Source organism: Prionailurus bengalensis, chromosome B3, assembly GCF_016509475.1.
Source record: "Prionailurus bengalensis isolate Pbe53 chromosome B3, Fcat_Pben_1.1_paternal_pri, whole genome shotgun sequence".
Taxonomy (NCBI): Eukaryota; Metazoa; Chordata; class Mammalia; order Carnivora; family Felidae; genus Prionailurus; species Prionailurus bengalensis.
This window is the reverse complement of record NC_057355.1, coordinates 70,739,063-70,751,701: the sequence shown is the minus strand read 5'-3', so window position 1 is coordinate 70,751,701 and position 12,639 is coordinate 70,739,063. Positions and strand designations below refer to the sequence as shown.

The 12,639-nt window shown below is 36.5% G+C and overlaps 1 protein-coding gene across 1 annotated transcript; it reads left to right on the top strand.

Moving 5' to 3' along the window:
* The first annotated feature begins 5,153 nt into the window (after positions 1 to 5,153).
* LOC122467881 (olfactory receptor 4L1-like) lies at positions 5,154 to 6,085 on the top strand. The gene is given in 2 exon segments (XM_043554459.1): positions 5,154 to 5,352; positions 5,355 to 6,085. Coding segments are annotated over 2 exon segments (927 nt in total). The 5' UTR covers positions 5,154 to 5,156.
* Positions 6,086 to 12,639: the final 6,554 nt, after the last annotated feature.

The window sequence follows — 12,639 nt, the reverse complement described above, 5'->3', positions numbered from 1 at the left end:
TAAATACACATTTCAACAATTATTGTTGTTTTCACATAGCTATGCAACCATCACCACAATCTTATTTTAGATCATTTCATCACCACAGAAAGAAAATTCATACCTGCTTACATGCACTCTCAGCTCAAGGTGACCACTTTGTAGTAATGTACTTTCTGTCTCTATAGATTTATGTTTACCAAACATTTCATATAATAAAATCATACGTGTGGCCTTTTGTGTCTTGCTTCTTTTACTTAGCATGTTTTTGAGGTCCTTCAGTACTGTAGCATAAGTATACATAATTTTTGAAAACATACAATTAGTCAAGATTGAAAATTTTATTTTTTCTTAAAGTGCCCATAACGAAAGGAGAAGGAAATATTTACATAAATCAATTATTTTTATATTAAGTAATATGTATTGTATACACATGAGCAAGAGCAGAAATGCTCATATCCAAATACCTAATAAAACAAGTCTTGGGGTGCTTCTTTCCTTTTGTTTAAATTTGTTTATTTATTTTGAGAGAGAGTGAGTGGGGGAGGGACAGAGAGAGAGAGAATCCCAAGCAGACCCTGCACTGTCAGCACAGAGCCCAAACATGGGGCTCAAACCCACAAACCCTGAGATCATGACCTGAGCCTAAACTAAGAGTTGGATGCTTAACCAACTGAGCCACCCAGGGGCCTCTTGACTTGTTCCTTTCTTAATGGGTTTTTATATGGAAAATTCTCAGGATTGCAATCTTGGATTTACATGACTGATTCAGATTTAGCACACGCCATCTCTGTGCTCATGCTGTACCTGGCCAGGAGCTTACACATACACCATGTCACCCATTCCACATCGCTTTAGGGTGGTCCTGAATCAAACACTTGAGAAATTTACTTAATTATGTGGATCTAGATTTTTATTTACTAAATAAGGTGTAGGGAATAAGTGATTACAAAGTTCCCTCCCAGCTCTGATATATAATTATTCTACCATCAATTTCCTCAAAAGCACCTCATAAATTGAGGAAAAGTTAACTATAATAAAATGTACAATTGCTTATTGAAGAGGAAGAAAATTTTCTTCACTAATAGAATCTCTGTCTAAACTACATAATTTATTTCTTTTCATTTATGTTGCCTTTATACACTTTTTTTTTCTTTTTCTAGTCTTCAATTCTTAACTTTATTTAAGTAACTTTGCTTTTCAGGAAATTCTAAAATAAATTCTCTTGTAAAAATGGGATCACTGGTTCAAAATACCTCTATCCTTTTCCCTTCAGTGGTTAAACCTACACAAACCTATGAAACTGATGCCATAATTAAGAAGAAGAATTTCTGTTGGAAGATTGTAATTTCCCCTGGAGAGTCTCATTGGCTAGAAGTCTATACAAGTATCTGCAACAAAATGCAAAGTTCTGAACATAAGTGAAATGGGACTTGGCTCTTTATTTGACTTAAAAGGTAACTAGGCAAATAATACAGGGATACACAGGAAGATTATACTATAAATTGAAGAGAGATAGATGACAGAATATAATGGCCTCCTAGCAGCAGTCTGGGGTGATAACTGAAGAATGGTCAAGAAAAGGAATTCCAAGTCAAGTTCAGGAACTGGCTGAATGGAATCAGGGGAAGCGGACTATGTCAGATCTAAAGGCATAGGTTATGGAATCTTGCATTGGGCTCAGATTCTCTCCAGATAGGCTTTCTTTGAGATATAGAATATCAAACTTCAGTGAGACAGTATTTACTAAGGTTTAGTGTATGATGAAAAAGAAAGAGAAGAAAAACTACAAAATATAGGGAAGAGTAGTAATCTCAATATATGATTTAAGAAAGAACTCTTGTTCTCTCTTGAAGACAGACAGTCACACTGAGTCTAACAGTAAGATCATCTGCACAGTAAGAGTGCTGAATGGACAAGCTATCTGAAGAACTGAAAGATATTACGTGTTAAGGTATGAGGGGTAGGGGGGGCTCCCCAGAGTGGTGAGGCTAGGATGAGAAAGACAGTCTCCTGCAGAACATAGAGAATAAGAATCAATGGACAAAAGGGGAGTAAACTCATGAAAAACATTTTTAAATGATCCTTAGGCAACATTCAGCTTTTCAGTTATAGAGCAAACCCACATTTTGAGGCTGCAATTACTTTTCTTGTCTTAGAACTTACATACTTCTTTATGTTAATAATTCATATTTTTATTATTATTATTATTATTACTGAGAATGAGATTAAATAGCCAATAAACACCATAACAAGTCAAGAGAGAAGTTGTGGAAGGAAGAAAAGGCCTTATAGTTTCACAACCTTAATGGCACTTCTTTCCGGCTTTTCGTTTTTTGTGGGTTTCTTGTTGTTGTTCTTTCAAGTTTTTATTTAAATTCTAATTAGTTAACAGTTAGTGTAATATTGGTTTCAGTAGTAGTATTTAGTGATCACTTACATATAACACCCAGTGCTCATCACAAGTACCCTCTTTAATGCTCATCACCCATTTAGACCATCTCCACCCACCTCCCTCCATCAACCTTCAGTTTCTTCTCTATTGTTAAGAGTCTCTTATGGTTTGCCTCCTCTTTCTCCTTTTTCCTCTTTTCCATATGTTCATCTATTTTGTGTCTTAAATGCAACATAGGAGTGAAATCATATGGTATTTGTCATTCTCTGGCTTACTTTGCTTAGCATAATACACTCTAGCTCCATAAGAAGAGGTATATTTATATTAAGTACAGAACTAAAGAAATAGTTTTTAAAACTTGCTTGGGAAAGGAAGAAGATGAATAAGAGAAACAAATGCTGGGAAAGCTAACAACATAAATGAATGCCAGCTTTCCCTCTCAAATAAAATAAAAGGGCAAAATAAAGCTGTAATTTAGGATTTATTTGTATTAATTGCATTACACTTAAGAGTATTAATTTCATATCCAAGTTTTTCTGTTGTCAGTGTACCATGGGGCATGAAATTCCATGTAGCAAAGGTATTCATCCCCAATTGTAACTGGCATATTCATTTCATCTGATAATCATCAAAACCAGTCATTTCTACAAAGTGCATATAACTATTAAAATTACTGTCATAAAGGTCTCCAAAGTAAAATTCCTGCTCACTCACCTGATAATCATGTCACACAGCCCTTCAAAGAGAGCATGGTGCAAGGCTGTCCTCTGGGTGCTTGTCCAGACCCATCGTCATCGTTCAGCATCCACTCTGTGTCCTGGAGGTTGACCAACAAGAACATCATTTTCATCTTTATTTTCCCTAATTTGTATTCATTGTCCAGTTCTTAAAAATATATAAGGTAGGAAATAAATTGAGGGAATTAAGTTTGGATAATGGTGATAGGATATTTTGACAAGGGTCTGAGTAGAAAAGAAAACAAGGAGGACATTATAGGTCATTGGAGAAAAGAGAACAGACACTTCCTAAGCATCTTCATATCTGAATTCAGTCCCTTTCCTAAATGTACCACTCCTCCTACTCACTGTTCTTTATTCTCTTCTTCCTATAAATCCTCACATATTCTCTGAGCCTTGTTCTTCCCATGGGGATTATTTTTAATTTTTAAATGTTTTGAAGATAACAGCAACCAAACTTAAAGCTGTATCTAAAAGTGTCCTTGGGAATTGGTCTCCATTCATTTTTTTAAGTTTATTTATTTATTTTGAGAGAAAGAGGGAGAGAGAACATGTGGGGGAGGGGCAGAGAGAGAATGGGAATCCCAAGCAAGCTCCACACTGTCAGCATGCAGCCCCATGTGGGGCTCGAACTCAGAAACCCTGAGATCATGAACTGAGTCGAAATCAAGAGTAGGATGCTTAATTGACTGAGCCACCCAGATGCCCCTGGTCTCCATTCTTTTAAAATTCTTACAATATGTTACATCACCATGTACTAAATTAAGTGTTTTTTTATTTGGTTTACTGCTATTTTTAGCTTCATTATTATGTATCTTTAGATTGTCTCTAGACATAGGGCATTCATTCATTCTATAAGAAAACACAGTGTAATTAGCTGTAACACAGAAGGATTCCAACCTACCTGCCGAATCATACCTCCTACGGAAACCACATGGAACATATGAATTCAATCAATACTTGACTAGACCATAAAAAATACATTCCTTTAACTTTGTAGGCAATATGTATATTGGTATGAGGTCAAATTCAGGCATCAGAATGACTGGGCTTGAATATCAGCTTTGACTTTGTTAGCTGAGTACCTGTAAGTCGTTAAATATTTCTATGCCATAGTTTTCTTATATGCAAAATAAGAATAATCATAATATTCACCCCATGAGATTCTTTGAGCATTAAATGTATTAATGTATGTGAAACACTTAGAACACAGTAATATTTAGCACATACTAATAGCTTAATAGTTATTATTTTTGATCACTCTAGATCCTATGAACAATGTCTAAAAGCTAAGTAAAGACAATTTAGTATGACATGGCACAACCAAAAACAAATCTGTATATTAGAGTTGAATCATTTGACTAATTACCTCTTAACTACCAGTTACATACATTTACAGAGAACATGTACACTTCTCACTATGAACAACAGTAATATGAGGAATTAGGAAAAGAAGTTCATAAAGATTTTCTTTCATGTATAAATTAGCCTCTAAGAGTGTGTGTGTGTGTGTGTGTGTGTGTGTGTGTGTACACTTTCTTCACTTATTTCAGAAATAAAGAATAACCTTAAAAAATGACTTCAGTGATACAGGACAACACAATTTCCTCATCTTCTGAATTCTATATCCCTTATATATTGTTTTAACATAATCTCAAGAGGTGACAGAAAATTGTGATAATAAAAGGAAAAATAAATACTAATGTAACTACTTATCCAATTTTAGCAAGTGAGCAAATTAGTGAGTCAAGATCAACTGATAAGAGTATCATGTGATCAAATAAAACAATAGAAAATAAAACTTCCATTCTTACAAATTCTTTTTAATTGCTGCATAACTATGAGAATATTATTTCAGAATGATATAACCCATAAAATAATTTCAAATTATAGATAGTGATGCCGATATATTTAAGATTATGTGTTCTCATAATATCAATTATTATCATCAATTAGAAATAGGAAAACATCAGTGCTAATGTGGCTTTATTTTTTTTTATTCTCTTTGTATAAAAGAACTTCTGGAGTCTTTCTGAATCAAGTAAATGGATCTTAAAAATGGATCTGTAGTGACTGAGTTTATTTTACTAGGATTTTCTGGACAATGGGAACTTCGGATTTTCTTCTTTGTAACATTCTCCTTAATCTACAGTGCTACTGTGTTGGGGAATGTTCTCATTATGGTCACAGTGACATTTAGTTCCACCCTTCATTCTCCCATGTACTTCCTCCTTGGAAACCTCTCTTTTTGGACATGTGTCTCTCCACAGTCACCACACCCAAGATGATCACAGACTTACTCAGTGAACACAAGATCATCTCCATATGGGGCTGCATGACTCAGATGTTCTTTATGCACTTCTTTGGGGGTGCTGAGATGACTCTTTTGATAGCTATGGCCTTTGACAGATATGTAGCCATATGTAAACCCCTGCACTACAGGACAATCATGAGCCACAGGCTGTTGAGTGGGTTTATGATACTTTCATGGATAATTGGTTTTATACACACCATGAGCCAGATGGTATTAACAGTAAACTTGCCTTTCTGTGGCCCCAATGTCATAGACAATATATTTTGTGACCTTCCCCTTGTGATTAAGCTTGCTTGTATGGAAACATATACCCTGGAATTATTTGTCATTGCTGATAGTGGGCTGCTCTCATTCATCTGTTTCATCCTCCTTCTTGTCTCCTACATTGTCATCCTGATCACCGTACAACAAAAATCATCAGGAGGTCTCTCCAAGGCACTGTCCACACTGTCTGCACACATGATTGTGGTCACTCTGTTCTTCGGACCTTGTATTTTTATCTATGCCTGGCCATTCAATAGCTTCTCAGGAAATAAAGTCCTTGCTGTATTTTACACTGTTTTCACACCCTTACTAAATCCTATTATTTATACCCTGAGAAATCAGAAAATGAAAGAGGCCATGAGAAAATTACAGTTCCAAAATGTTATCTCCACATAGAACTCTTATAGAACTCTTAGACTTGAACACTATATATATATATATATATATATATATATATATATATATATTTTAATGTGTATTATTGACAGAGAGAGAGAGACAGAGCATGAGTGGGAGAAGGGCAGAGAGAGAGGGATACATAAAATCTGAAGCAGGCTCTAAGCTCTGAGCTTGTCAGGACAGAGCCTGATATGGGGCTCAAAACCACAAACTGTGAAATCATGACTTGGGCTGAAGTCAGACACTCAACCAACTGAGCCACCCAGGCACCCCAGTTGAACACTATATAATTAACACAACTTCCAAATATTATGCTAACATAATTTTCATAGATTATGTATAATACATGAAGTTCACTCTTATGTTAGACCGGTGCAGAACCATAATCAGTGCAGAAAATAATAAAATATCTTAATTCACATTTACTGCTGTTAAAATACATAATGATAATGAATGTCCTACAGCAAAATAAACATTTGAAATCATCAAGCACTTTTCCATAGATATTCAGTATCTATTTATTAGTGAAGATATAAATATGAAAATATATATATGGTGAATACTAATAGAGATGATTTTAATAGATATGGATTGTTAATGACATTCATAAAGTTATACTACCTTTAAATTATGGAGCAGTACAAATCGTGATTGAGATAATGTGAACAACAATGAGAAAAAATATGAATCTAATCTCTTGATGCAATGAGACAAAAAAAAGAATAAGTAATTAAATCTGACAGCATAATGAATATAAAATGCAAGAGAGAATGTGAGATACCAGAGGGAAGAAACCAATGTAAGGACAATTTCAGTAGAACTACATAAAGCATCCTTGAAACCAAATGCTCCAAGAAATATCGTAAATATGTATGCATAGTTGACTTTCAAACCTCAATAAATAAAAATAGGAGCATATTTCTTGATTTTATGCAATATATCAATGTAACTTTTTCTTTCCCAGTGCTTTACATAAAACTTCAGTTAAATTTTCCTCTGATAAGCTTATAATCCTTGTTGCAATTATCAGCTAAATCTGATTTGGTTGTGAGTGTTGAGGAGGGGGCAGTGCATGCTAAATTGAAAATATCATATTCATTGATAGTAATCTTAAGTATTCTCTCCCAATTCAAGACACCAACATTTCTTGCTTCCTCTAGGCAACAGCTTTCTATTGATCCTAAACTACTGCATAAGTTCTTTCCTCTATTGAATGTACTCTCTACAACTATCCAGAGTGATGTGATTAAAATGCAGGTCCCAATGTTCCCTCCCTGGCTAAAATTATTTTGTGGCATTAAGACATAGGTTCACATCCTTAACTGACCTTTAAAACCCAGCCTGTCTCTGGAAATTTGCTCTAATCTACCTCTTTTCATAATGTTATATTAACACTGACTTTCTTTCAAACTTTCCAAGTTATCAGGCATCTTAATTTAGGACTATGTCCAGGCTGTTTCCTTCATCTACAATGACCTTCCATCACTTCTATACCCAGCTAACTTCTTCCTAGAGTACAGAACCAGGACACAATATTACATTTTAGAATACTTCTCCTATATGTCCTTGGCCAGTTTATATTTCTTTATTTCACTCATTTATAGCATGCTGCGATTTCCATCCTTTGCACAAGTTATAGCAATAATGAATTGTATACTTATAGGTTAATGTTAGTTCTATCTTAAGGCACTAGACTCTACATATCTCCAGTATCTAGTATGTATATTGGCTCATGGAAGTTCATATGTACCTACTGAATGAATAAAGAAATGATGAAATAACTGTATTCTAGTAGTTATTTGACTTACACTTAAGGAATAAATGCACTTCAGGGCACCTGGGTGGCGAGGTCGGTTGAGCATCCAACTTCGGCTCAGGTCATGATCTCACAGTTCGTGAGTTCAAGCCCTGTATTGGGCTCTGTGCTGACAGCTCGGGGCCTGGAGCCTGCTTCCGATTCTGTGTCTCCCTCTCTGTCTACTCCTCCCCTGCTCACACGTGCCTCTCTCGAAAATAAATAAGGATTAAAAAAAATTTTTTTTAAGGAATACATGCACTTCTGTGAGATATTATCTGTTAAAAACTTAGAGTATATAAGGGCATATATTGCTCCTATATTTTAGTAATTGAATTACAGGTGAGAGCCTTGTAATTAAAGAAAAGGAACATGGAATACATGAAGAATTTCAGGCAAATGGAAGAGAATAAATAAAGCAAGTTTAGAATATTTGCTATAAAAATTACATTCAATTCTATTTCTACACAGTAAACCTAAAATCTCAGTCTTACATTATAGCACACCCTATATTAGACAAATCATAGCCATTTATAAAGTAAAACATACATCCACTGGTGGATGGGAGTATACTCCAACTGATTAAACATTACATGAGATTTTTGTGACTGTAGTAAAGCACACTCAAAATCCAAAAACCCTCTGGTTAAAAAATATCTAAGATTGCTAGAATCATCTAAAATAACCATTAAAATCAATTTTAAAAGGTTTTAAAAGAAAGTAAACAAATCACATCTGAGTCCCAATATGAAACTGAGGTCCATTCCAGGAGGGTAAACCAGCACTGAAACATTGCTCATCTACTGAGAACATCTACTGAATACTGTTACCTAGAGAAGCTACAAATTTGAGAGAGTACTGTAGATTGGGCTTTGGTCCTGAACAGGGATGGAAACTGACTGGAGGTAGTGCTGAGTGCTCAGATTCTGAAAAAATAAAATAAAATAAAAGAGATTATTAGAAGAAAACCTGCCTACTGGAAGCCGACAGCAATAAAAAAATGTTACCCAAACTTGAATCTGGATGTAGTGACAATAATGTGCCGTTCACAAAAGCTGGGTTTGCTATCATAGTCTTTGTATGTTCCCATACATCAAAGTGACAGTTTTATTTTAACTCACTACTTAAGAATGTAGGCTCAGGCATTTGCAAAGGTAAACACAAATATTCACTGAAAAGCAAAATGCTCCTTGAAAATAGTCTACAATAAACTACCAAAGAAAGGTTTTACAAATAAAAATTCACAATCAAAAATCACAAAACAAAGAAAAAAAAAACATCCCAGCAAACATGACAGTCAGGAGAAAGTGAAAAACAATCATGAAATGGGAGAAAAAAATATTTAGAAATCATGGATCTGATAAAGAACATGGGTCCAGAATACATAAAGAACTCTTACAATTCTTGAATTGAAAGACAAATAACTCAGTTAGAAATGGGCAAAAGATCTAAGGAAAAAGGTCCCCAAAGAAGATATATGAATGGGCAATAAGCACATGAAAAGATGCTCAACATCATTAGTCATTAGAGCTATACAAATGAAAATCGCAGTAAGAAAACCATTTCATACCAAGATGGCTATAATCAAAAAGACAGTTGAGAACATAGAGCAGTTGGAACCTTCATACATTGCTGATGGAATGTAAAATGGTACAACCATTTTGGAAAGAATTTTAGCAATTCCTCAGAATGTTTAACATAGAGCTACCATGTGATCTAGCAATTTCACTCTGAATATGTAAAAGCAAAATAAATGAAAACACATGCCCACACAAAAGATTGAATATTGGGGTGCCTGGGCAGCTCAGTCAGTTAAGCACCTGACTTTTCATTTTGGCTCAGGTCATGCTTAGTGAGTTCAAGCTCTGTGTTGGGCTCTGCACTGCTGGTGAGGAGCCTGCTTGGGAATCTCTCTCTCCTCCTCTCTCTGATCCTCCCTGGCTTGAGTGCTGTGTTTTTCTCTCTCTCAAAATAAATAAACTTTAAAAAACAAAACACTGAACATGGATGGTTACAGAAGCTTTATTCATAATAGTAACAAATTTTTAAGAACCTGAATGTTCATTAACTGATAGATAAACCAAAGGTGGTATTGTTATGGAACCAGGCTGGAACGCTGGTGGAAAAACCAAGCAGCACTCAGAGATCTTGGTGGATTGGAGATTTATTTAACACTGGCAGGCTCAGAGGAGACCATTTCTCCAAAGATCTGAGCCGTGAGCACAAGCATGGGAGGCAATTTATAGTCTGTTACTTCCGCATTCCACATTAGTAGTAATTTAGCATACACGGCAAGCAGGGCAGGAAGAAGAACCCAGAAGAGGGGTCTCTAAACTAGAAACTAGAGCTTGTTTTAGTCCCGTTGGCCATCTTATGGTGCAGAACTTTACTTATTTTCCCAACAGTATACCTACACAATGGAATATTATCTGACAATAAAAAGGAATCAAGTATTGATACATGGTATAACATGCATGAATCTTGAAAAATTTGACAATACAAAAGAAGAGACACAGAAAACCACATATTGCATGAATCCATTTGTATAAAGTGTCCACAACAAGCAAATCTTTAGAGGCACAAAGTAGATTGATGGTTACTTAGGTGTGGGGAGAGGGGAACAAGGATGTGGTCTTTTGCAACTAGTTTCTCTCCTTTAGCCTAATGTTTTTAAGATTAAACCAGATGGCAGCATGAATTAACACTTGAATGCTAAGAGCCATATCAGCAACATGGCAGAGTAGCAAATGCCTCCATATACCCACAAACACAACAGTTCATCAATTTATGGAAAAATTCCTTTTGAGAAAAACCTAAAACTAATTGAAAGTCTCCTGCACCCCCCAGGAGAATGCAAAACTTGGCTCACTGAAGCAATTAAGGAGTTTCAGGACACCCTCTCACCAGAGTCCCTCCCTGTCACCGTATCATATGATCAAGAGAAGATACACTAGCTCCAAGCTTCACCAAGGGGAGGGAAGGAGTTGATTCACACATTCAGTGCCCCAGCTTTCCAGAGAGGTCTCCCTGAGGACTAGATTCTGTTTTGCCAGTCTTGGAGCTCTGACAGGTCTGGCAGAGTCTAGCTGCCTGTGGGAGAACAGAGGCAGTAGCTCAGGCTAGTAGATGCCATCAATTTTCCTTACCATTCAGCACAAAGTGAGTACATTAAAAAATCCCAGCTCTCAGCTTCTCCCAGGAGAGTAAAGGAGTTGATCCATGCATCCAGCACCCTAACTTCTATGGGGCTTCACAACTAGCATCTCTCTCACCAATCCCGAAGCTCTGATGGTTCTAGCATAGTCTAACCAGCTGGGGGAGAATAGAGATGCAGCTTGGGCTGATAGATGCCAGAGCTTCCCCTACATGCTCCCTTAAGCTCTGCACAGAGTGAGAAAAAAAAAATCACTGACAAGAAGCAGGCTGCTTCTTCCTGGGGAGAGAAAACATTGGAGAGCCCCCCAGAATCTCTGGCCAGGCTTATTGGTGGGGATCTCTTCCTGCATAAAACCGATCTGTGAAGACTGAGAGAGGTGCCTACGTTGTCCAGTGTGCAGACACCAACACAGAGAATTGAGGAAAGTGGAGAACCAGACACAATGTTCCAAAAAAAGGAACAAGATAAATCCTCAGGAATTGACCTTAATAAAATGGAGGTATATGAGTTACCTGACAGAGAATTAAAACAACTCCCATAATGATGTTCACCAAGGTCAAGAGAACAGTGTGTAACTTCAATATTCCCATTTAAAAGTCACATAGCTCTTGCTTATACTTGAAAGCTCATTCTTGAACTTGCTTTTGTGTAGGTTTCTTTCCCCTCTTATCAGGCCCAATGTATCCCGAGTCAGCCTAGAACTGTAGTTATCTCCCTGGAGAGGAACTTAGGCCAGGCCTACAGGGTCACCTGCTGCCTTACAGAAGAAAAGGCTCTGGAACTTCCTTGAGCAGGAGGAAGTTCTTGTTATTACAAAAATGAAGGAGACTGCAGAGCCAAAGTCTTCAGGGGCATTTATCCAGAGGTACTCATGCCAGATTTCAGGGTCCTAGATTTTCCCTTCTAGTGCCTTGACCTTACCGTAACACACATGCCTTGCTTGAGTGTTTATATTTTGTTGGAACTGTGTAAGTCTGTTAGATCTTCAGACTACTCCTTGTCTAAGATATACCCACTACAGGAGATAAGGACTTCTTTGTGAGCTACAAAAGAGTTATTTAGATCCCTACACTTAACCTATAACTGCTTGTTCTGGTCTTCAGTATATTATTCCAAGGCATCAACACAACTTAAAATAAGCAAACAACTCCTCTATTTGTAGGAATTTTTCTCCCCTTATTTTACAAATGACTAAATGCCTGAATCATTCACTTATAATAGCATTCCTTTTCCACAAGATGTTTCCCCAGGTCACCACCACTGAAATCTTTAGGTGTTCGTTTGTTTGTTTTGTTGTGGTTGTTGTTTTTTTAAGTAGGCTCCAAGTTCAATGTGGAGCTTGAACTCATAACCCTGAGATCAAGAGTCATTTGCTCCATTGACAAGCCAGCCAGACACCCCACCACCACTGAAGTCTTGAGCAATCAGACATTTATATAATGCCAGTACTTGTCTAGTCCCAAACACCAATTGTAATGGAGTCCTATTTGCACACCAGGCAGTGAGTGAACCAACCACAATACCCATTTATCACCTGTGCTCTCAGACCACTCCCAATACTAATTATGTTAGTTTAAGTCATCTAAGAAGTAGATACCA